General features: G+C 40.7%; 1 protein-coding gene across 11 annotated transcripts in view; it reads right to left on the bottom strand.

Annotated features, from left to right (window-relative positions):
- The window catches only part of TTN (titin), a 240,223-nt gene that overhangs the window by 1,310 nt on the left and 213,304 nt on the right, over positions 1–25,609 (bottom strand). For all 11 annotated transcript variants that reach the window (XM_048953111.1, XM_048953110.1, XM_048953109.1 and 8 more), the window contains 32 exons: positions 25,283–25,585; positions 24,822–25,118; positions 24,083–24,370; positions 23,696–23,995; positions 23,293–23,595; positions 22,829–23,134; positions 20,962–22,728; positions 20,568–20,864; positions 19,961–20,248; positions 19,570–19,869; positions 17,410–19,476; positions 17,007–17,309; positions 16,620–16,925; positions 16,229–16,519; positions 15,720–16,019; positions 15,310–15,615; positions 14,755–15,060; positions 14,372–14,653; positions 13,148–13,741; positions 12,755–13,042; positions 12,342–12,641; positions 11,584–11,886; positions 10,993–11,295; positions 10,298–10,882; positions 9,832–10,137; positions 9,441–9,740; positions 8,626–9,201; positions 8,225–8,530; positions 7,535–8,128; positions 1,474–7,412; positions 1,236–1,389; positions 92–385 (listed from right to left, as the gene is read on the bottom strand). In XM_048953111.1, the coding sequence (XP_048809068.1) occupies positions 92–385; positions 1,236–1,389; positions 1,474–7,412; positions 7,535–8,128; positions 8,225–8,530; positions 8,626–9,201; positions 9,441–9,740; positions 9,832–10,137; positions 10,298–10,882; positions 10,993–11,295; positions 11,584–11,886; positions 12,342–12,641; positions 12,755–13,042; positions 13,148–13,741; positions 14,372–14,653; positions 14,755–15,060; positions 15,310–15,615; positions 15,720–16,019; positions 16,229–16,519; positions 16,620–16,925; positions 17,007–17,309; positions 17,410–19,476; positions 19,570–19,869; positions 19,961–20,248; positions 20,568–20,864; positions 20,962–22,728; positions 22,829–23,134; positions 23,293–23,595; positions 23,696–23,995; positions 24,083–24,370; positions 24,822–25,118; positions 25,283–25,585 (19,452 nt within the window). The remainder of the gene's footprint in view (positions 1–91; positions 386–1,235; positions 1,390–1,473; positions 7,413–7,534; positions 8,129–8,224; positions 8,531–8,625; positions 9,202–9,440; positions 9,741–9,831; positions 10,138–10,297; positions 10,883–10,992; positions 11,296–11,583; positions 11,887–12,341; positions 12,642–12,754; positions 13,043–13,147; positions 13,742–14,371; positions 14,654–14,754; positions 15,061–15,309; positions 15,616–15,719; positions 16,020–16,228; positions 16,520–16,619; positions 16,926–17,006; positions 17,310–17,409; positions 19,477–19,569; positions 19,870–19,960; positions 20,249–20,567; positions 20,865–20,961; positions 22,729–22,828; positions 23,135–23,292; positions 23,596–23,695; positions 23,996–24,082; positions 24,371–24,821; positions 25,119–25,282; positions 25,586–25,609) is intronic.

Genomic DNA, 25,609 nt, shown 5'->3' on the forward strand with positions numbered 1-25,609 from the left:
TTCCACTAAACTTGTGAGGTGTAGCAGGTTTACTTCAAGGACTATTTCAGGATATTCAAAGCATTAACTCTACCAGTAATTCATTGCTCACCTCTCACACCTGATTTAAGCATCTTACTAGTTGAACTTTCCAGTTGAGCCATACTAGATTTCCCCATAATACTGCTGGAGCTCATCTCTACAAAGGATTCTTTCATGGAGGACATGCTTTTGGCAGACATGCTTGCAAATTTCATTTCAGTCATGCTGCTACTGCTGAAACTGCTGAATGAAGCCTCTTGTTTAGAAGCAGCCATTTGAAAGGATTGAGAAGAAAAACTTTCGTGCATGCTTGCGTCGCCACTTGTCTTCAATACTACCTCCTTTGGAGGTTCTTCAATTAGAGCTGAGGAGCATCACAAACATAGAAGGAAAAACCAATAACATCACATTAACTAAGGAAGTCATGCAGTCTATATGGTTAATTTCACAGAAATGAACAGACAGACAGCTTAGCTCAGTTTGCTTTCATTGGAAAACTGCAATGGAGAGTATAATTGTGTAAAATTGTTTGTTTCAAGATGCCCAAGTTACAAAAACGCTAATTTGGAAATGAAACAAGTAGGAAACAGAATGGTTGCTAGGTTGTATCAGGTGGAAGGGAAAGACATACTTAAGAAATAGATCGTCAACACACTATTTCCTAATAAAGCCATTATTAGAATGAGAAACTGTGTGTTCAGTTCATAGTTGTAGAAACGATCAGCTACTGCAGCTTTCCTTTAAGCCCAAGCGCAGTCATACAAGCAAATCGTAGTAACCCCATGGTGCTAGGAACAGAGATGTCCTTGTTCAGCCAATAAAATCTTAAATCTGGTTTGTAAGGTACCATAACGGTTTTCAACATAGGATTATTTTGTTTCATTGGATGAGGTTCTGTTAGTAATTCAGGAAAAAGTGCTTGCCAGCACCAAGGTCTTAGCCTAGAAGAAATGTTCAGCTTTCTGTTAACACTCACCTAGGGCTATGAAAGAACATCTGCATGCTTCTCTGTGGGCGCTCTGAAGATTTTTCATTTCTAAAGACCATTTCTAATGGTCTTTAGTTTTGTGGATATATCAATACACATAATAAATAGCAACGTGTTAAAATACCTGTATCAACCTTGCTGGCTTTTATCAAAAATCCTTTTAGTAGACATACCACAGCAAAAAGACCCCGTTAATGTCAACACACGATGCAGAAAATGAACTTACGGAATACAGTCAAAGAGGCTGTAGCAGAGCATTGCCCGTGGTAATTTTTAGCCTTAACTGTGTATTTTCCAGTGTCACTCACTGCAGCATTCCGAATCTCAAGAGAATAAGTGTTTTTAGAGCGAGTCACTCTCATATGTGATGAAACAGCAATCTGTGGAGGATAAAATTGTTTCATTAAGATCAGTTCAGTGAAGAATTCTAAGTTTTCAAGTGAACATAAAAAACTAATACTTACAGGTTGATTATTCCTAAGCCATTCAATTTCGGGAGAAGGATCGCCAGAAACTTCACAGGTGAACAACACGTCTTGTCCTTCATTGACATTTTGAGACTTCGGCTGCATGATAAATGCTGGTTCGTTTGAGCGCTCTTTGGACAAGGTAAGCACGTACTGGCATTTCATAACACCTTCGTCAGTTTTACCTTCGCAGGTGAGTATACCTTCATCTTTATTACTAGCCTTCTTGATAGTTAGTGTGTGATCACTTCCAGAAATGCCATATCTGTAATCATCTGAATTTCTTAGCTCCATTCCATTTAGCACCCATTTTACCTCAGAGGCACCAGGAATGTTGGCTTTCAAAGTCACTTTCTGCCCTTCAGACACGGTCATTTGAGTCGAAGAAGCTCTAACTTCTGCTTTCAATTGTTTGACATCTTCAGTAACAATTGACTTTTTAATGACTTCTTCAATTGCTGCTTTTTCTTCAGCTGCCACTGATGATTTCTTGTGGGTAGAAACAGTAAGTACTTCATCTCCTTTCTCAGCTGATTTATGAGTTTCAGAGACACTTCGTACCTGGGAATGGATATTTTTAAATACTTGGCCGGTAAACTGGAAGCTAGTTTTTGAAATACCTCCTTCTCCCATAATTTCACAAGTATATTCTCCTTTGTCAGATTCTGTGAGGTCATGGATTTTGAGCTCGTATGTGCCATCTGCTGCATAATGGAACTTGAAATGACGGTCTTCTTTCAGTTTTTTGCCGTCTTTATACCAAGCCACTTCCCTGACGCTTAAAGCACTACTTTCAACTGCACAGGATAACTTCACCTTATCTCCAAGGGTTTCTGCTTTCAGTTGCTCTTTTATCTTTGGAGGAGAAGCAGTTGGTAATTTCTCCACTGGTGCTGTTTTGTCTCCAGGTGGTGACTTGGCTTTTGGGTGGGCACTGACGGGTTCGGGAGATTTCACTCGTTTAGGAGACTTAACTGGCTCTGGAGACTTTACACGAGGCTCAGGAGATTTGACTCTCGGAGGTGATGTAATTGCTTTTTCAGGGATTCTTTTTCTTTGAACGGTCAAAGTGAAGTGCGCTTCCTGTCTTCCTTCAGAGTTTTCCACCACAACAGTGTAACTTCCTTCATCTGAAATCTGGACCAAAGAAATTTCAAAAGTAGATTTGTACTGCGTCCGTGTTATTTGGAAGCGCCTGGAAGAAACAATAGGTTGACCCGCACGGACCCATGTTATTGTTGGTGCTGGTTCACCATCAACGTCACATGAAAATCTTGCAGTCTCGCCTTCGGAAACTGTGATTGACCGCGGTTTTGTAAGGATCGTTGCTGGCAGAGTGCTCTTAAATGCCTTACGTACTGTCCTTTCTTCCAGTGATTTCTCTTCTGAGGCAGTGATTTTTTCTTCAGAAGAAGCGTGGTGTTCATATGATAGAAGTGACTCTCTTGTTGCTGACACTTCTGATTTGACCTCTCTTACTGAGGAACTTGCTTCTGTAGCAGATGCTTTCTTAAATGATGAGACTGCATATGCCTCTGTTCTTGTCAGGTCAGGTAAAATTGACCTTGGTACTTCTTCATCTCTCCGCTGGGAAGAGTATGTAGTGTAATCTCCTCCAGTAACATCTAAGGTTGCATAATCAGAACATTCTCCTTTGTAGTTTGTGCATACAGCCCTGTATGTTCCACTGTCATCAATATGGCAGTCGAGAATTTCCAGTGTTAATACCCCGCTGGTATTCGAGAAATGTATCTTACTGCTCTCCTGGAGCTCAATACCATTGTGGTACCACTTCACATCAGCCGTTGGCTTTGACTGGACATTCAGAATAAACCTGGTGTTGTGGCCACATGGCACACGGTGTGAGCGCATTCTCAGGGTGATGCGAGGAGCATGGTCAAGGGTGAAAGGCTGTTGAGTTAGGACTTCGTATTTCCTTTCCATAGTTTTCTGTGTTTTCAAAGCAGATTTCATGGACTCATATCGAGAAAAGATGTCAAATCTTGCCATCCTTTCAAACCGAGAGAGTGATCTTTCAGTAGAAACCGGGCTAGGTGAACGTGGTCGAGTTCTCTCTGGTGTTGGGGATCTTCTTTCACTTTCCTCGGGAGGTCGTGAACGGGGTCTAATTAATTCAGATACAGGGCGCATCAACTCAATGTAAGTTGGAGAAAGGGATCTTCTTCTCCTTAGTAATCTGGAAGGAGGTGAAAATTCCCTGTGAACATGTTGCACCATTTCTATTTCTTCTTCTTCTTCTGATGTGATCTCAGTTATTTCTCTTTCCCTCCTTCTCCTAAGTCTGCTCTTTTCCTCTTCTGCCATATATTCCAGCTCGCTCTTGTACTCAGAGAGTCTCTGAGTAGCGCCAACAGGACGGAGCAGTTCTTCATCCTCTCTTTCAGCCATTATTCTTTGCTTTTGTTTGGGGGGTCTGTAGGCAGCTCTGTCATAGCGCTGACGTAGCTCTGCATAGCTTGCGCTTGTGTCAGCTTTAGTTGGGATATGGTAGCTGGAATACCTCAGCTCTCTCTTTCTTTCTTCCTCTGACTGGACCTGTGTTCCTGCAGTCGAGTACCGAAGCGCAGACAGCTCAAAGCGTGGAGGGCTTCTACTTGGTGGGGAAGCAGAAAAGCCTAGCTCGAGCTCTTCTTCGAGGCGCAGTCTTTCCTCTTCAGTTCTCTTCATGGCTAAATAGTCCTCAATAGGCAGGAGTAATTCCTCATCAGATAAATCACCAAGTGACCGCCTCCTTGGTCTGTAGTAAAATTCGTAATCTGGAGACGGTGCACGCCGACGTGCTGGTCTCACAGTTTCAAGATCATCTTGTGTTAGCTTTGGTATGCGCCATTTAGGCTTATACTGATCAGAAATGCGTGGCAGTGGCATCACGTAGAACTGCTCCCACCTGGAAAGACGTATGCGTTTCTGGCGTTTCTGAACAGTTCTCTCAAGTTTTCCTGGCATTTCATACTGGTCTCGCAGCCTCTTGTACCATTTCATATCTGACAGAGGCACAAAGTGTTTAATGGTCTGATCTTCCTCAAGAGTAGTGCTCACATGTTTGCGAGGCTCTGGAACCTCATACGGCATACGAAGTTTTCTTTCTTCCTTCTTTTCTTCTTTCTTGATTTCATATTCACCTTTGACAGTCTTAGTGCTGACAGCTGGTTTGTATAAGATAGCAGCTTCTCTGAGAGCCTCTTGTGCAGTTTGTGTCAATGGAACAGCTTCAACCCCAGAAAGGATCTCTGCCATTCTTAAGGTCTTGTCAATTTGCCTTTGTACATGCTTCTCCCGCTCTTCTTCAGTCTTGTACTCACGCTTGACGTATTTCAGGCGTTCGACTTTTAGATAAGCCTGGCAGCTTGTAGATCCAGCGCTGTTTGTAGCAGTAACTCTGTAATAACCGCTGTCTTCTGGTAAAGTATCTCTGATATGCAAAGCATAGTAATCTAAACCTTCATGAATTATATCAAAGTTAGGACCAAAGGATAGAGGTTGACCATCTTTCTCCCATGTCAGTGTCGGCTTTGGTATACCAGATACCCTGATCTCAAAACTGACATTTTGGCCTTCTTGGCATTCAGCATTGGCCAGCAGCCTTTTAAACATTGGTCTCAGCGTAGTATCTGCTGGAGGTGGATGCGGAATCACAGTCAGCTTAGCTTTGCAGCTGTCTTCCCCATATTTATTGCGTGCTATAATACTGTATTCAGCATCGTCCTCTTCAGTGACTTTATTGATGATGAGTTGGTAAAGACCTTTGTCTGATTCAAAAGTATACTTATCGTCATCACCAGGTTTGATTCTCTGGCCCGATTTGAACCACGTCAATCGAGGTTCTGGGTGGACTGTTATAGTTACACCAAACCTGACATTTTCTCCAACATATGCAGTGCGATTATACAAAGGCAAAGTAAATTCTGGTGGACGCTCTAAGAGTCTCATTGCATCAACCCGGCGTTTCACTTTCCTAACAGCTCTACATCTGTAGTGCTCAGACATTTCTCTCACACCTTTAACAAAAAGTTCTGCATAAGAGCTGTCTTCACCGTAGTCGTTTACAACCTTGCATCTGTAGGTTCCATCGTCTGATTTAGAAACATCTTTGACATACATTGTTGCCACACCTTCTTCATAATTGATTTCATATTTCTCACTGTTTTCTAGTTGCCTCATACCGAAGTACCAGGTGACCTGTGTGGACTGATCATAGTTTTCAATCTTACACACGTATTTGGCATGCCCTCCTTCTTCTGCAGCAGCATGGTTTATCTGCCCAGCAATGGGACCAATGTCTATTGGAGCAACTTTAACTTTGGCCACTGTTACACCTTTCTGAGATCTAATTGCACCTCCACAGGAAATACGGGCTACTGACACAACTGTGTTCCACTCCTTCTTTACTAGAGTGTGGTAGTAACGCCTGTGTCTTAAGGTCTTGATGGTTTTAGTGCTGGTCTTCTCTGTTTTCTGTTTAAGCCACGTGTGATTAAGTGCTTCAGCAGCTGTCATTCGAGCTTTTCTTTCCTTTACTAACAGGCGATCGATGAAGTCCATAGCCTCAATGCTTATGTCTTTGAATGCTTCATCATCAAAATTGTATTCAGCATTTAGAATATTTTCAATAACTTGTTGATTTGTTTCAGCAATGAAAGGATTAATGCCGCTGAGAAGTATGTAGGTTAGAGCACCAACTGACCACATGTCAGTTGCTGTGCTGACCAGATCATGGTGATGTACTTCAGGTGCATAATATTCAGGTGAAGTGAACTGGAGTCTAAAGCTGTCTCCAGGCTTCAGTTGTCTGGCTTGACCAAATTCGACAATTTTTACTACAGAGCTCCTTCTTGTGAAATAAATAATATTGTCTGGTTTGATATCAAAATGTCCAATGCTGTGGCGATGTAAGAATTCTAGTGCATCACAGACCTGGCGTACATAACTTACTATTTCTCTTTCATTCAGTTCAAATGAAGCTGTGCTGATTCTTTCAAAGATATCGACTCCCGAAATGAATTCAAAGATCATGACCAATTCTTCAAGACTCTCAAACGATTCGTGAAGATACAGGATATTTCGGTGCCTAGCAATGTTTAGAATAGAAATTTCTTTCTTTACCAAAACTTGGTCAGCACCTTTTACTTTGACAAACTTAGCCAGGTAAGTCTTCTTTGAAACTGCCTCAACACAGCGGTGTGCAATGCCAAACTGCCCACGTCCAAGCTCTTCTGCAATCATGTATTTGTCGTAGAGTTCCTTTGTAGAATAGTGAGCAGCTTTAGCTGTGGTGACTTCTCTGGTTTCATCAACCTCTTCATCATAGTTCATTACTCTAGTCTTATCTTCCTTTGTTATAATTGGATCAGTAGGTTCAGAAGGCTGGCTTTGGCCAAACTTGTTTTCTGCAATTACACGGAACTGATAGGTGGTCTTGCCAAATAGGTTCACTACTGTGTATCGTGTCTCACGAGCTTGTGCAACACGAATCCATCGCTCTGCTGTTGTAGCACGTTTCTCAATAATGTAGTTTACGATCCTGCTCCCACCATCAGTGGCTGGTTCAATCCAGGTTAAGTTGACTGAATCCCTCGAAATGTCTGTTACTTTCAAACCTCTTGGTGGATCAGGCACATCAGCCACATCTAATTCAACTGTTTTTTGATCAATTCCAAATCTGTTTTTGGCACAAACAATGTAAAAACCTGCATCTTTTCTGTCAACACCATTTGGGAAAACAAGAGATGTGAATGATCTTGTAACAATGACTTGGTAATGTCCATTAGTATCAATGAGATCCTGTCCCTTCTGCCATGTGATCACAGGGGGAGGCTTGCCACTGAATGGGATCTTGATGCTCACTACTTCCCCTCGGAGGGCATGAACGGCTCCCATACCTTCCAGGTTTTTGGGCAAGTGAATCTTTGCAGGAACTGGAACAAAAAGAGGAAGGAAAAAACAACACATGAGCAAAAACACCTAAGAAGAGCACCAACAATCTGACTGCTCAAAATTTAACAAGAATCTGTCTTGGGAATTGAGACCCTTCATTTACCTTCAACATCCAAAGAGGCAGTGCCAGACACTGATCCTCCTTGATTGGTAGCTCTAACTTGATATACTGTGGCATCATCATCTGTTACATTTGTAATGATTAGCTGGTGGTATCCACCCTTGAATTCCTGTATTTTGATCTTTTCACCATCCGGCATGATTTCTTTGCCCTGCCTGTACCATTTGACGACTGGTTTAGGATGACCAGTGACTTTGCAGACAAATGTGGCATTAGCTTGAAATTTCACATTCAGGTTTCTTAGTTCTTCCTTGAAATGCGGAGCTTGAATTGGTACATCAGATTTTGGAATGACTGGTTGTGATACCTCACTCCACTCGCTTTCACCACCTAGATTTTCACATTTTACACGGAACTCGTATTCAAGGCCTTCAATAAGGTCTTTCACAGAGAATACAGTTTCACGAATTTCATCTGTTGTTACAGAAATCCACTTGTTTTGTTTCTTCTCACGCTTCTCAAGATAGTATGTTCTGATCTTTGCACCTCCATCACTCGCAGGTGGCTTCCATGAGACAACACAAGAATCTTTTGTGATAGCACTTGCAACTGGCTGACCAGGTTGTCCCGGTTTTTCTGTAAAGAATAAAGAGATTCAAACATTGAAGTGAAATGAACTTGCCTTAGTAATTACACAGGCATACTGAACTGGATATTTTGGTGTTCACTTACCAAATGGAGGCTTCATAATAACAACTGATGAGACTTCCAGTGCTTCACTAATTCCATATGTATTCTGAGCAGAAACACGGAAATAATAGCCTGCGTTTTCAGTTAGATTAACAATTCTACAAGTTGTGCCTGAAATGCTTGAAGATACAAGTTCCCATTCTGCTCCTTCCTTGGCTTCACGTTTCTCTATGACGTAATTTGTTATCATAGCACCTCCATCGTCCTCTGGTGGTTTCCAGCTAATCACCACAGAGTTCTTTAGTACAGATTCTATAACGATCGGCCCTTCTGGTTTATCTGGCTTATCTGTAAAACAGAAAGCAGCATTTTTTTAGTTCTTCTTTTGCTACTCAGTATTTTAGAAAATATTCCACAAATACACCGAAAACAGAATTCTTTACCTTGTATTTCCACATTAAGTACGGTGTCAACTGTTCCAAACGTGTTACTGAGTTGCACTTTGTACTTCCCAGCATGAGTTTTGTGCTGGACATTCTTAATTGCAAGATGAGTATAGTGCTCTGTGTTCTCAATAGTAACTGATTCGGATCCTCTCAGAGGTTTGTTGCTATGGAACCAAGTTATTGCTGGTACTGGTCGGCCAATATACACAACGTGAAGGCGGAGAGTGCCACCAGCACCAGCATAGTATTTCTCTTTCAATGGGAAGCCAGGATGGAACTGAGGAGGAGCCTGTAACAATAGCTTGCCACTAGTTTCAATTTCTCCGACATCGTTGGTAGCCATACAAGTGTAGAGACCTTCATCCTCTTGTTCATCTGTTAATACTGTCAGTGTATGGTTGCGTCCATCAGATGACATTTTGTATTTTCGGCTCTGCACCAATTCTTTGCCAAAGCGGTACCATTTAATATCAGGAAGAGGTCTCCCAACAATCTGGCATGTCAGCTGAGCTGCTTCACCCAGTTTAGTTGTAACATCCTGCATTTCTTTTCTTATGGCAGGTGCTTCTCCAGCTAAAAGAAAGAAAAAATAAAAAGGATGACAATTAACATGAAATGTTCCTCTATTCTTATTTACTGAAATTTAACCTTCATTTACACTTGTGCCTCTTACATTTGAACAACTGGACTGTGCCTTAGGACAGTCCTGTTGGCAAATAATTTGTAAAGCACAGTCAGTGTATCACTGTGGTTTATGACACATGACATCACAGCAGTATTGCAGCAAATATGACAGTGTATTTTTTGCTTACATGTTAATTTAGTTTTCACTGCCATAGCAGTCCTTCGAGGTCTGCTGAGGCCAGTCTCATTTTCTGCAAAAACACGGAATTCATATTCTGTGGCCTCCAATAAACCTCCTACTGTAAACTGTCTGTCCTTGATGAGTTCTTTATTGCATTTTTTCCAGGTGCTTTCTCCAGACTGTCGATATTCAACCCAGTATCCAAGGATCTCTTTGCCACCATCACTTTCAGGTCGTTCCCATTCCATTGTAATGCTGTCCTTCGATATCGAAGTGATCTCAATTTCTCCAGGTTGGCTTGGTTTGTCTGAAAATTGCAAAATATACAGAAATAAAATTCCTTTCTGAATGTTACTAAATTGTTCTTTACAAGATCTATTAATGCAAACTTTTCTTACCAAATGGATCCTTGCATACAACTGGTTCAGAAGCAGGACTTGCTTCACTTTCACCAATTTCATTTTGAGCAACAACACGGAACTGATATTCAGCATCTGGAACAAGTCCCGTGACTGTGTACATTGTAGTAGTGATCTGCGTTTTGTTATGCCGGACCCATTTTTCTGTAGATGTCTCCTTACGTTCAATGTAGTACCCAGTTACACGAGAACCACCATCATCTTTAGGTCTGGACCAGGACAAGTTAACTGAACTCTTTGTGACATCAAGCACTTCAGGTGGGTTGTTTGGAGGCTCCGGAGGATCTGATAATAATAAGATAATAATAAGAACGTGATTAGTAGAAATAATAAAGCCATAGCATTCAACTGTTTGCACATACTATTGCACTTGTAGAAGCGTAATGTAAGTAAGCAAGCAGTAGTCATTAAAAAAAGTTTTAAAAGATTTAAAATGGGGACTTACTCAGTGGTGTCTTTGGTACAGCTGGTTCTTCAGATTTGAGAGATTTGCTAATGCCAAAATGATTTTCCGCAGAAACACGGAAGTGATATTCCACATTTTCTTTTAGACCTTTCACCACCAAAGATGTCCCTTTTACTCTAGAATCAACAGTGTACCAGGCAGTCTTTGGTACTTCTCGTCTCTCAACAACATAACCTAGTATATCTGCACCACCATCATCTGTAGGAGGTCTCCAGCTTACTCTGACAGAACGAGCTTGTATATCATCATACTCAAGAGGCCCTTCTGGTGGATTTGGAATGCCAATCACTCTGACTTTAATATACACAGCTTTTTTGCCACACTTGTTTTCAAGTGCCAGATCGTAGGTGCCAGAATCTTCTCTTTCTGCATCTTTGATCACAAGTTCTGTGTGAGTTTCGGAGGTTGCAATCATGGCCCTTTTGCTGATGTCATGTCCTTCTTTGGTCCATTTGCATACCGGAATGGGCTTACCCTTAATGGGTATTGTAAGCCTGATAACTCCACCTTGTCTCACCATGAGACCTTCCTGGTATTTTTCATCAAGTTCAAAGTCAGGATATTCTGTAAAGAAAATTAACATCTCAGGCCATGTGTGTTTTACAGGTATACACTTTAGCTAAATATTTCTTTAGGATGGGTTTCAATAGGAGTTAAGATGTGAAGTGTCTTACCAAGCATTTCTGTAATTTTGACCGTTCCTGGCACTTCAGCAGGTTCTCCTGGCCCACCAGCGTTACAGGCTAGCACGCGGAATCTGTACTCTGCACCTTGTGGTAGATGTGTCAAAGTGTATTCACGAATCTTGGTGGGAGTGGTATTGCATTTGGTCCATTCAAATTGATCTATCTTCTGCATCTCAATCAAGTAGCCGGTGACTTTAGAGCCACCTTCATCTTCTGGTGGACTCCAAGCCAGAGAGACAGATGTTCTTGTAGTGTCAGTGACTCTTGGATTCTGAGGTTTCCCTGGAGGAGCTGGAAGAGAAGACCACATGAGGGCTCAGTAAGATCATCTTTATGAAGATTTAAAACACATAACAAATACTAACTTCCAGCATAAGATCTGTATGTAGTCATTATAGGATTTATATAGGGAAACTTGGAAGAAAAGATTTTCACTAATACTTTTTTCTTGGTTCCTTCCAGTCAGAATCTCCTCTGCTGTTCATAAACATATGCAGATAAATTTTCAAATTACTAAAAAGAGTGACTTTCTGTTCCATTCTGCCATAATATGCTTAATCTATGTAGGAAATTACTTACCAATTGGATCCCTGGCAACAACAGACTTGGAAGGACGACTGGGTTTCCCAGCACCTCTTGCATTGATTGCTGTGATGCGGTGTTCGTATTCTAATCCTTCAACCAACCCAGTGGAACGGTAACGAGTCATAGTGACTGGAACTTTGTTTGCACGAATCCATCTATCTGCTCTAACTTCTTTGCGTTCCACAATATAACCAGTAATCTGAGAGTCACCATCATCATCTGGAGGATGCCAAGTTAATGTCATACCATCTCGAGAGACATCAAACACTTCTGGAGTGCCAGGAGGGCCAGGGATACCTGTAAAAAGGAAACACAGACTTAGTGAAGAAAGCATCAATAATTTTACACAGAGAAATATACAATGTACTATGAATGATAATGTAGTATCGACATCGTATCAAACTCTTTTAAATAAAAAAATATCAAAGTACTTTACAAACTAGGCCAATGAAATAATCCTGCTTTTGTAATGGGGTGTAAAGCAAATTTTCTGTAATAGTAGATAGATAGCTAACAGTAGATCTGAGCACAAAAAGTCCGTGCTTACTGTCCACATTCTCTGTGGTGCTTTTACAATACCTAAATAAGCCTATGGATAGTGTTTTTCCCCAGTAACATACAAAGGCTACAGTGTAGCACAGTGCATCCCATTATTTGGCAAAAGAAGGTGGTAACATTTAGGAAAATCTTATCTGTGCGTGGCTACATAAGCCATGTAAACATGCATATTTTGTTCTTAAAGGTAGACTTACGAATTCTGCTCTTGCATTCTATAATCTCAGACTGCAGGTAAGATCCAATTCCAAAGCGGTTTGTAGCAGCCACACGGAACACATATTCTGCACCTTCAACAAGCCTGGTGAACTTGTATGTTGTTCTGGTTACCGACTCTGAAACTGGCAGCCATCCAGGACGGTGAGCGTCACGCTGCTCTACCACATAGCCACTAAGTGTAGCTCCACCGTCCAGCTCAGGTGGCTCCCAGGAGATGGTTACATAATTTGAATCAATTTCATCAATTCGGATAGGTCCAACAGGTGGTCCAGGTTTGTCTATGAAAAATAAAATTAAAAGCCAAAAAATAATGTTGAGAAAAGAATCATATCGATGGGAGCAAAGTTGAGACAAATAAAGATCACAGATGATTACTTTCAGCAGTTCTTACCAAGGATTATAACTTTTACTGTATCAGTAACTGTTCCAGTTGTGTTCTTCAGTTCAAGTGTATACTCTCCAGTGTCATGAATGGTGGTCTCACGAACTGTCAGTTTAGCCATTTTGGCAGCAGTCTCCATTTTGATGCGTTCTGATTCTTTTAGTTTAGAACCAGCCAAGAACCAAGATGCAGCTGGAGGTGGCCGTCCTCCAATTGGAATAGCTAACTCGATGGGCTTGCCAGCAGGTACATGAATTGTCTTCTGAGGTATTCCGGCAAGGTCAATTGTCGGCAGAACTAAGAAAAGAAAGAAGTACATTGATTTTCTCAGAATATGTTTTATAAATATTCCATTCACTTGGTGTCAGTTTCACACTGTTATTTTTAGCAGTAGATACTTACCTTTTTGGTCCTGTACTGTTACTGCTGTGACAATCTCTCGTGCTTCTGAAACACCCTTCTGATTCTGTGCTCTGACCCTGAACAAGTACTGTTCGCCTTCATTGAGAGAGATAATCGTATGTTCATAGACAGTAGGCTTTACTGTCACTACCTTCAACCATCTTTCTGTTCCAGCTTTGCTGGCCTCAATAACATAGCCAGTCAATCTGCTGCCACCATCATGTGGTGGTTTCTCCCAAGCAAGAGTAACAGTTGATTTGGTGGTGTCGATCACTTCCAGTTTTTGTGGTGGCATAGGTACATCAGATACTAATACTGCGTCAGATGTTTCACAAGCTTCACCAATGCCATAAATATTTTCTGGCAGTACTCTGAAATAATACAAAGCTCCTTCCAGAAGTCCAGTAACTCTATAAAATGTCTTGCTGCATTTGGTAGTGACAGTCTTGTAAGCTCTCATGGAAGCTTCACGTTTCTCAATTATATAATTGCTGACAGGGGCTCCACCATCAATGGTTGGAATGTCCCAAGTAAGTGTTGCAGAATCTCTTGATACTTCCTTAATTCTCACTGCAGCTGGTGGACCGGGTGTATCTAAACCAAAAAGAAAATATTTTTTTTTCTTTGAGATCCCTTCCTCAGATTGAGTTCTGAATTAAAACAACAACAATAAATAATAACAATAACAGTAGGATTTCATTTATAAATGGGATTGTTTAGTCTGGAAAAGAGGAGGCTCACGGGAGACCTTATTGCTCTCTACCACTATGTGAAAGGAGGTAGATCATGGACTCTTGTTCCGGATAACAGCGGTAGAATAAGAGGCAGTGGCTTTAAGTTGAGCTGGGGAGGTTCAGGTTGGATATTAGAAAAATTTTCTTCTCAGAAGCAGTAATGCATTGGAACAGGCTGCTCAGGGAGTGGTGGAATCACTGTCCCAGGAGATTCTCAAGAAAATAGTAGATGTGGCACTTAGGGACATGGATTTAGAAGGCATGGTGGTGGGACTAGATGATTTCAGTGGTCTTTTCCCACCTTAATAATTCTACGACTGTAGCTCAGCTTTAGAACTTCATATTTTCCTCTATTTCTTTGACTTCTTCTCAAACAATTTCATGCTGTTTAAAACTACAAACTTCCTTTGGAAATGACTGAATTTCTTACTCCTCAGTAACATGCACCACAAGTAGTCTAATAACCATGTATAACTGTAGAAGTACTTACCATACACTTTCACAGAAATAGTTGCTGATTTTTTTCCTGATTGATTTTCAGCTTCAATTACATACTTTCCAGCATCGTACCGATTAACTTTATCCACAATAAGTAGAGTGTAGCTGTCTGTAGTATCAATAATACCTCGACTTACAAGGTCAATACCCTGCTTGCTCCATGTGATTACAGGAGCAGGTCTACCCGACACAGAGACCATCAGACGCAGGGAACCACCAGCTCTCACTGTTACTGTCTTCCTCAGGTCATCAGCAAGCTCAAGCTCAGGTTTTTCTGACAAAGAGTACAAGAAACATGAAATGAATTAATGTTTTAGTAGTTTTAAAAGAAAATAGAATTATTCTTTAAAATACACATTGAATTTTTCAAATTACCTATTCTTTCCACAGGTTCTATTTCTGCTGATGATTCACTAAATTCACTCATACCATTCACATTGGTAGCAGCAACTCTAAATTGGTATTTCTGGGTTGTTTTAAGACCAGTTACGGTGAACTCAGCATTCCTCAGAGTGGGAGTTGTATGTGGTCGGTACCACTGTTCAGTACCTTCTTCCTTCATCTCAAGAACGTAGCCTAAGATGTCAGCACCACCATCATATGTGGGCTTTGACCACGCTAAACTTATGCTGTGCATAGTAGTGTCCACAACTCTTGGAGCTGAAGGTGCTGCAGGAGTATCTTTGAAAAACAAGAAAATGTATTTCACGTTGGTTAAGGGAACATTTTACAGTTAAAAATAACTTATCAACAGTATAAACTGGGAAATGCATTTAAAATGAACTACAACTTCTTCTAAATTTTTTCAAATACTGTCTAGATCAGTGAGTTCCTATGTCTTTCTGAGTATCCTAGTTGAAGCATGAATTTGGTTTCATGCTCCATTATTATAAGTAAAAGTTAAAATATATTTTAAATTTGGCAACTTACATGATGGTTCCTTGCATAACATATATTGTGAAGCTTCGCTAGGCTCGCTGTTTCCAGCAGCATTCACTGCAGTGACACGGAACTGGTACTGACCACCTTCCATAAGACCAGTAACTTTCAGTCTGGTATCATAAATAGTGTAATCTCTGTTCACTCGTGTCCAGCGCAGACTTTTCCTTTCACGTTTGTCTACAAGATAATCCTTAATCTCACTGCCACCATCTGATTCTGGTTTTGTCCACTGAATGATGATGTGTTCCTTGCCAACACTCACTTCTTCAGGAGTACCAGGCTGTGTTGGGATAGCTGTTGGTTTTAAAAATGAAGGGAAAAAAATTGTTTTACAAATTCTTTACCTATGACAGACATTCCACACATACTGACACAGAATGGAAGGTAGTAACACTCACTGAAAGCATTCCTGGCAATGATAGGTTCTGTTTCAAGTGGAACACCTGGCCCATATTTGTTGACACCTCTGACACGGAAGATGTACTCGTTATTTTTAATAAGTTTTGTTACCACACATGATAATGTCTGGCATTCGGCCTCAACAATGACCCAGTGAAGTCTGCTGGTTTCGCGCCTTTCTACAATGTAGTGAGTGATTTGTGCACCTCCATCCTCCTCAGGAATATTCCACGCCAGAGTGCACTTCTCTTCAGTTATCCTGCTTACTGTGATTTTTCCTGCGCATGGACCTGGTGAATCTGAGTAGAGGTAGAAATAAGCGTTATTATTAGCAACTAAGGAAAAATTCCTCACTCTTATTTTTACAGCAACACTTGTGTTTCTTGTTTAGTTTTTGGTTCTGTTGTTTGTTTCTTTTTTTGTTTTGTTTGTTTTTTTTTTGTTTTGTTTTGTTTTTGTTTTTAATTTAATATACATTAAGCACAAATATTGATCACGGAAAACATACCAAGCACTTTGACAAGAACAGAAATTTGCTTTGTCCCACTGGCATTTTTCACTGTTAGAGTATATTTTCCACTATCACTTCTGTCACAGAACTTGATAATTGCAATGGCTCGTTTGCTGGTGTACTGCAGAGATATCTTTTCACATAGGTCCAATTCCTTATCTCCTTTGGACCAGAAGACTTTTGGTTCTGGTTTCCCACCAATGGCCGCATCAAGAACAAGATCAGATCCAGCCCTAATGGTTACAACTTCTCCCTGCAACCTGGCATCGAGTTCAGCCTTTGGTGGTGCTGTCAGAGGAAAAAAAATAAATAAATAAATTACAAATTAGAAGATGGTATTAAAAATGGAACGCCACGTATTTAGTTGTTCCAAATGAATATTTCTTACAGTATTCATCTTTGCAAATGACAGCACCAGTTGATTCAGATCCTTTGCTAATCACGCCAGCTGCATTCTTTGCTAGAACACGGAATTCATATGCTTCATCTTCACCAAGAGCTGTCACTGTAAAGAAGTTTTCTGAGACTATGGTATAATTGCATTTCAGCCAGCGTCCATCGCCAGATTCATTATATGGTTTCCGTTCAATGATGTATCCAATAACTTTACTTCCACCATCGTAAAGTGGTGGTGACCAGCTCAGGGACACTGTAGATCTGGTGACATCTGTTACTTCTGGCCTTCCCGGTGGATCTGGAGGAATAAAACAGAAAATGAGAAATGCCATTCTATTTTAACTTAATATACAAAACAACTATTGAAAATAATACTTACCAACTGGATTTTGAGCCACTACAGGTCTGGAAGCTTCACTAGCTTTGCTAACACCTGCAGCATTTAGAGCATAGGTTCTGAATTGATATTCTAGCCCTTCCACCAGCCCAGTGATTTTGAAGTTGCATTCACAGCATGGCACTTTATTTTCCTTCACCCAAAGGATGGTGTTGCGCTCTTTCTTTTCAACCCAGTATCCAATGACTTTGCTGCCACCATCATGATAGGGTTCCTCCCAACGAATTGCCATGGCATTTGCAGACACGGAATAGACTTCTGGCCTTGAAGGTGGGCTTGGTGGGACTAAACACAAATGGGAGGTTGGGAAAATATTAGTTATTAAAAATATAACAGCCAGAAGAGAACAACAACTTAAAAATAAAAGTAAAAATGTTTCACTTACCAAATGGATGTTCAGCAACTACAGTTTTTGATTCAAGGGGTTTGCTGACTCCAAATCTGTTTTCTGAGCTTACTCGAAAACTGTACTCCTGGTATTTTGTGAGACGGGTGACTTTGATCTGTGTACGTTTTACACTCGAATTTACCAGCTGCCATGCTGTTGTGCCAGATTCACGTTTCTCTACAATGTAGTTTGTAATATCACTGCCACCATCGTCTTCAGGTTCTTTCCAGGTCAACACACAGGATTCAGCAGAGACCGATGATATTTCAATTGGGCCAGTGACTGGACCTGGCCGTCCTATGACTACCACTGTGACAGTGAATGTTTTCACGCCAGCAGTGTTTTCAAGCGTGAGGTAGTATTTCCCAGAGTCGCCTCTCATACTGTCCTTTACAGTCAGTGTGGTTCTGTCTTTTGTTGTCTTGATGGTAACTCTCTCAGTTTCCTTCAGCCTCATCTCCTCAAGTTTCCATGTCACTTTTGGAGCTGGGCGGCCACTAATTGGTATATCAATAGTAAAAGTGCTTCCAGCCTTGCATGTTATGAGTTGTCTGCTTATTTCACTGAGATCTGCTGTTGGTTCAATCTGTGGCTCTTTAATAATAACAGAAGAGAAAGCTTCTCTTGGCTCACTGTAGCCAGCATCGTTCTTTGCCTTGACCCGGAACTCATATTCAGTGTTTTCCACAAGGCCTTCAACAGTGAAAGTAAGTTGCTTGGTTTGACCAGCCGGAATCCATTTGTCAGAGCCTTTCTGTTTCATTTCAAGAAGGTATCCAGTAACACGACTACCACCATCATGGTCAGGTTTAAGCCAAGCTAAAACTACAGAAGATTTGGTAGTATCAACAATATCTAATCTCTTAGGTGGTGCAGGTTCTTCAGTGGCTACAATTGGTTCCGTCAACTCACAAGGTTCACCTACGCCATATTCATTTTCTGCTGACACTCGGTAGTAATATGGAACACCTTCTGCCAGATCAGTGACCTTAAAGATTTGTCGAGTGCATTTTGAACTCACCACTTGCCAGCTACGACGGCTTGCTTCCCGTTTTTCCACAATGTAGTGATGAATACGTGAACCTCCATCCAGTACAGGAGCATCCCACATTAAAGTAATAGATCCTCGGGTCACATCCTTAAATGTAATAGGACCAGGTGGACCAGGAGTGTCCAACACCTTGACAGTAAATGTAATTGACTTACTTCCACTGTTGTTTTCCACAGTAAAGACATATTTGCCAGCATCGTTTCTATTGCATTCCTCCACAGTCAATGTGCTAAATGAGTCAGTGGTTTGAATGTCAGCACGCAAGCTCAGATTTGCATCTGCTTTGGACCACACAGCAGTAGGAACAGGTCTTCCAGAGAAGGCAATAAATAGGCGAATACTTGCACCTGCTCTCACAATGTGAGTCTGCTTGAAGTTTGCATCAATGTCAATTTCAGGTGCAGAAAGCCTGTCTACAGTTTGGACTGATGCAGGAACTTCACAGCTTTCTCCTTTGCCAGCACCATTGACTGCACTCACTCTGAATTTATAGTGTTCTCCTGCCTCCAGATCAACCACGGTATATTTAGTAGCAAGAACAGTCTCTGCATTGACTTTCTGCCATGTTTCTAGATCAGCTTTGCACATCTCAATAATGTATCCAATTATTTCCATACCGCCATCAAAAACTGGTTTGGTCCACTCTAAGCTTACACTAGTCTTTGATGTATCCGTCACCTTTACGACATTAGGTGCACTAGGTGGGCTAACTGGTTCTCTGCATTTAATTAGCTTTGAAACATCACTTGGAGGTCCAACTCCTGCAGCATTTTCAGCCATGACATGGAATTCATATTCGTTGCCTTCAATAAGGCCAGTTACTCTGTATCTGTTCTCAGCAATGGGCCTCTTACTGATCACTTTAACCCAGCGCATGCTCTTCTTTTCTCTCCTTTCTAGAATATATTCATTTATCTCACTTCCACCATCTGACTTTGGTCTTGCCCATGTCAGAGTGATACTGTCTCCTGTTACGTTAGTGGGCTCTGGTGTTCCTGGGGCATCAGGAAGAGCTAAAAAAAAAAAAAAAGAAAAGAAAAACATAATTAGAAATAAAAGATTGTAACTCTACAGTTATTTCCACACAGAATGAGATGGAAACTTACTGTAAGGTATTTGTGCTACAACTGGATCAGACTCCAATGGTCTGCCAACTCCAAATTTGTTTACTGCAGAGACACGGAACTGGTACTCATTGCCTTTAATTAATTTAAGTGCAGTGTAGCTGCAAGCTTCACACTTGTCATCAACTAATGCCCATGCAATCCTGCTGGTTTCACGCTTTTCAATGATGTAGTGGGAAATAGAAGCACAACCATCATTAGCAGGAGGCTCCCACCATAATGTCACTTTTTCTCCAGTGATGTTTGTGAATCGTATTGGTCCACCGACTTTTCCTGGCGTGTCTGCAAAATAAAAAGTTTGGAATTATAATTTATTGGCACTTAGGTAAAATATTGGTATAAAAAATTGTACTAAAAGCATTTGGTGTGATACCTTGTATTCTGAATGTAATATCTTCTCGTTTAGTGCCTGATGCATTTTTGGCTTCTACTGTGTACACTCCACGATGATCCCGGGTAGCATCTCTAATGAAGATTGTGCTATATCCAATACCTGTAGTTATTTCTATACTCATTGTTTTTTCAATCTCCTTGCCATCCTTAAACCATGTCACCTTAGGTACTGGACGTCCTTTAATTAAAGCTTTAAGTCTAATGCTCTCTCCAGCTTTAACAGTTAGGCCTTCAAAGTGCTCAGGGCCAAATTCAATTGTTGGAGCAACTGAAAAAGGAAAATATAGTCTTCTTAACTCAGTAATTATAAAACATTGTTAAATACAGAATTACAAACTGTAAGCTTATTTTTCCTGTTAGCAACATTCTACCACAGGTGAAAAAGACTACTGTATGTTGTTACTCTAATGTAGCAATGATTACACATGTCTGTCAGGTTTGGGTCCTCCATTTGGTTCCTCCTATGCTGGAGCATGATTCTGAGTTGAGTGGAAGGGCAGTCAAACATTTCTCCCCCCTGTGACCTCCCATCTTCCACAAGGTCTACTTGGCTCCAGTATCCAAACAATTATGTTAAGAAATCTTACCATTTTCATCTCTGGTCATGATATAGCCTGAAGACTGTGAAGGTGGGCTGATGGTACCAACAGCATTTCTTGCAAGCACTCTGAATTCATATCGATCACCTGGACTAAGTCCTGTAACTGTATATTGGCATTCACTGACATCAGTAAAGTTACATCTCAGCCACCGGTCTTCACTTCCTTGCCGCTTCTCAATACTGTAGGCCACAATCTTACTGCCTCCATCACGCAGTGGGGGGGTCCATTTAAGAGTGACTGTTTCTCTGGTGACATCAATGTAATCAGGAGTACCAGGTGGATCTGAAAGGGGGGAAAAACAATGAAGAATTATTTTTTATTACTGTTCACCATAATCTAGAACACTAGAATTTTTGGGGATGACTGGTCATTCACTCACCTACTGGAGAGACTGCCAAAGTAAACTTGCTTGGCTCGCTGGCTCGGCTTAGACCGGCAGTGTTTTCTGCATACACTTGGAACTGGTAATCCAGACCCTCAACTAGCCCAGTAATCCTGTATTCTCTGTTAGATATTAATGCAACATTAACCTTCTGCCACAAAATACTGTTTCTCTCCTTCTTTTCAACGTGGTAGCCAATGATTTCTGAACCACCATCATAAGCAGGAGCATCCCACGCTATGGTCATTCCATCAGCAGTTACATTGTATACAACAGGCTTGCCTGGTGCACCTGGTGTTCTGAATTGATGCTTTGCCACAACATCTGCTGAGACAAGAGGTGGGCTTACTCCGTATCTGTTTTCTGCACGGACTCTAAACTGATATTCAGTGTCTTTAACGAGGTTTGGTACTTTGAAAGTTGTTCTAGCAGCACTCGAGCACACCAGCTTCCAGTTCATTTGAGAAGTTTCTCTTTTCTCAATACTGTAGCCAGTAATTTCACCTCCCCCATCATCTTCAGGAGCTTCCCATGACAAAACTACACTATCTGCTTTGACTTCATCTAGTCTTAAGGGTCCTTTTGGCTTAGATGGTGGACCAAGAGTGATGACAGTGATTGTAAATGTTTTTCTGGAGACAACATTATCAAGAATCAAAGTATATTTGCCACCATGCTCCTTTTTCACATTCTTGATACTTAAGCTTATCTTGTTTTCAGTTTTCTTGAAACGAAGATGTTCAGTTTCTTTAAGAGGGAGGTTGTCCTTCAGCCAGCTCATTGATGGCTTAGGTTTACCCTTATAGGGCAGTTCAATGTGAAGGTTATGCCCAATTCGCACAGTGATTTGACCTCCAGGAATGTCAGAAAGGTCAGCTTCTGGTGTTATTATATATTCTTTCACTGTAATGGGTCCAACAGTAACACCATCACTCATGCCTTTTTCATTTTTTGCAAAGACTCTGAATTCCATGACAGACAGCTCTTTAAGTCTTTCAACTTCAAATTCACAGCTCTTGCTTGTGCCTGCGTATGTCCATTCCTTTTCCTCCTGCAGTTTCTTTTCAATAATGTAGTCTGATATAATGCTACCACCATCATAGTCCGGTTTGCTCCAATGCAATTTAACAGAAGTTTTTGTAGAATCTTTCATGGCAAGGTCTTTTATAGGTCCTGGTACGTCTGCAGCTTTCACTGGTTCAGATGTCTCACAAGGCTCACCCAGTCCAATTTCATTTTCAGCAAGAACACGGAAGAAGAACGCAGTCTTTTCTGACAGGTTAGTTAGCTTAAAGGTAGTTTGAGAACACTTTGTTGTTACAGTTGACCAGGCCCTCTTTGTAGCATCTCTTTTTTCAACAACATAATTTGTTATTTCAGAACCACCATTAATGAGAGGTGGCTCCCATACCAGTGTAACTGTGCCACGAGAAACATGCTTAAGCTGCAGCTTCTGGCAGGCAGATGGTGTGTCAAGTACCTTCACATTCACAAATGATGATTTGGGTTCTCCAACTCCATTTTCAATTGTAAGAACATATTTTCCTGTGTCATCTCGGGTAACTTGAGGAATAGAAAGTAATGTTGATGATTCTGTATTCTGGATGATATATTTTTCATCAGTTCCGAGATTTTTGTCACCCTTTCTCCATGTGACAGTTGGAGGAGGTCTTCCTTTGAATGGAATCATTATTTCCACATCTTCACCTGCTTTAGCAATGATAGAGGTCCGGAGGGCAACATCCAGATCAATCTCTGGTGCCACTGTGGAAATAGATAAAAATGAATAATGCATATTTGGAAGGTAAAATAAAAAAAGGTCTGAAAAATAAAACCACAGAAAAGTTATGGAAAGGTACAGTACCGAGAATATCTTTAGCTTGAACAGGCTCTGTCATTTCAATTGGCTCTCCTTGTCCAGCACAATTTATAGCAGAGACGCGGAAATAATAATTAACGCTTGGCTGAAGGTGGGATACAACATATTCAGTTGTTCTCACTTCTCCCTTAGAGCTGACTATAGTCCATTCTTGCTCTTCACCTTCCCTTTTCTCAACCACATAGCTGGTAATCGGGCTTCCTCCATCATAAGTAGGTTTAATCCAGCCAAGGGTGACAGATGTCTTAGTTGTATCCACAACCTTCAATTTTGTTGGTGAGCCTGGCTTATCTGTAAGTGACAGTTTAAGAAAAGAAAGTCAGAAACCATACTACAAGTAATCATAAAAAGGAATAAAATATCCTGCAGTTACACTGCTGCAAGCCATCTTAATTGCTTGCTGCCTATTGATCTCTAACCAATTACACATATTGCATGTTGTTTCTTACCAACAGGATCTACAGCTTTGTAGAAGTCAGATGCTTCACAGAATGGACCTTGTCCAGCCGCATTGACAGCACAGACTCGGAAATGATATTCACTGTTTTCAGTCAGACCTGTTACTTTCTGTCTGGTGTCACGAATGGTTTCCTTAGTAACCTTGAACCAGCTAAGACTCTTCTTGTCACGCTTCTCAAGAAAATATCCTGATATTTCGCTACCTCCATCAACAGTGGGCCTACTCCAGACAACAGTCATAGAATTCTTGGTTATCATTGTGACTTCTGGTACACCAGGTGGTCCAGGTGCAACTAAATTAAAAAAATATACATATATGTCAGTAGGTGAACACTATGTGCAAATACCAGATAGGATGATTCAGTTCTATTACTGATGTTATATGGTTCTTACCAAATGAGTTTTTGGCTATAACTGGTTCAGACTCCAAGGAATCACCAACTCCAAACTTGTTCACACCACGGACACGGAACACATATTCATTTCCTTTGACAACTTTTGTTGTAGTTATAATACACCCCTCCTCTTTCTCAGAAACTAAAGACCATACAACACGACTTGTCTCCCGCTTTTCAACAACATAGTGTGTTACAGGTGCACCACCATCATCTGCTGGAGGGTCCCACATTATTGTGATCTTTTCTGCAGTGACTGTCTTAAACTGTATTGGTCCAGTTGGGGGTCCAGGTTTGTCTGTATAAAATGCCAAAAACAAGGTGTTAAGAATTTTTTAGTAGATTATTGTTTAACAGTGTTACACAGTAATTTCTCAAGACATACCGAGTATCTGTAATCGCACATGGGCTGAGGCTGATCCCATGGCATTCTTCAGTTTTAGTTCATAGGTGCCACTGTTAAGTCGGGTTGCATCCTTGATGAGTATAGAAGCAAATTCTGTTGTGTTCTCGATAGACAGTAGTGAACTGCTTTGCAGCTCATTGCCATTTTTGAACCATTCAATTGTTGGTATAGGCTTTCCTGAAATGCCTAGTTTTAGCTTAATAGAAGTTCCTGCTTTGTATTTCACTACTTCTGTATATTCTGGTGGCACATCGATTTCAGGTGCACCTTAAGAAAAAATAAGAATAAAAAACAAAACAGTTAAGACTTGTCTTTAATAAAAGTAAAAATAAGCAATACTTTTTCTAAGCTAACAGTTACAAGCATTTTACAGATATTGATTGAAGCTAGCATGAGTAATTTAAATCAGAAAGCTGGAATGAGTTACAACACTACAAAAAAAAGAAAAAAGAAAGAAAAAAAGGCAACTATGTGTTATAAATATCACTTTGGCCATGGGACATGGGCTTACTTCTGTTGTTGAAAGAATAAACATGCCACAACTCAAACAAACGCAGATACAGCCAAAGATGTTAATTACAATTATGCTCAAAAAGTTTGCCATCATTCAAGTTTATCAAGATAAGTTAGCTTTCTGTATTAAATAGGCTATGGTTCTACAAAACAGCACTGACTTTAAGAAGCACATAAAACTGTTATATCATTGCAAAACACTTACCATATGTATCAACACAGGTAACAGGACCCACAACGTCTGATGGATTACTAATGGAACCAATAGCATTCTTGGCAAAGACTCGGAATTCATACTGGGAATTCTGTGTCAGACCAGATACTGTGAACTGAGTCTCAATAACATTGGTGAAACTAGCTTTTGACCATCTGCCATCTGGTAGATCACGTTTTTCTACAATGTATCCAGTGATCTTGCTACCACCATCAAATGCTGGCTTCTGCCATGACAAAGTAATAGCAGTCTTGGAAATATCTGAGACACGAACTTTTCTTGGTGGTTCTGTGATAGAAAACATGAAAATATTGCAAATGAATAACAATCTTTATAATAATACTAACAAATGTTTTGGGTATTAGCTTACTCCACAAGAAAGAATACCACAGGGGAAAAGGAAAAGCACTATTTCAGTGGTTGGGTTTCTTTATTTTCTACGGAATACATACCACAAGCATCAATTGCAAGGACCGGATCAGAAGGATGACTTGCTTTTCCAATGCCAGCTGCATTTTCAGCATAAACTCTAAATTCATAGATAAGGCCGGCACTGATGGTGGTGACTTTAAAGTGAGTTGTGCGAATGAGGGTCTTGTTAGCCTTCTGCCATAATATACTATTCCTGTCCTTCATTTCCAAGTGGTATCCAATGACAGGGCTGCCACCATTAGTGACTGGTTCGTGCCATCCGACTGTAATACTCTCTCGGGTGACGCTAGTGACCCACGGTGTGGAAGGAGGACCAGGGGTAGCTGATGATATTAAAAGAAGCGATT

Source organism: Lagopus muta, chromosome 8 (genome assembly GCF_023343835.1).
Source record: "Lagopus muta isolate bLagMut1 chromosome 8, bLagMut1 primary, whole genome shotgun sequence".
NCBI lineage: Eukaryota > Metazoa > Chordata > Aves > Galliformes > Phasianidae > Lagopus > Lagopus muta.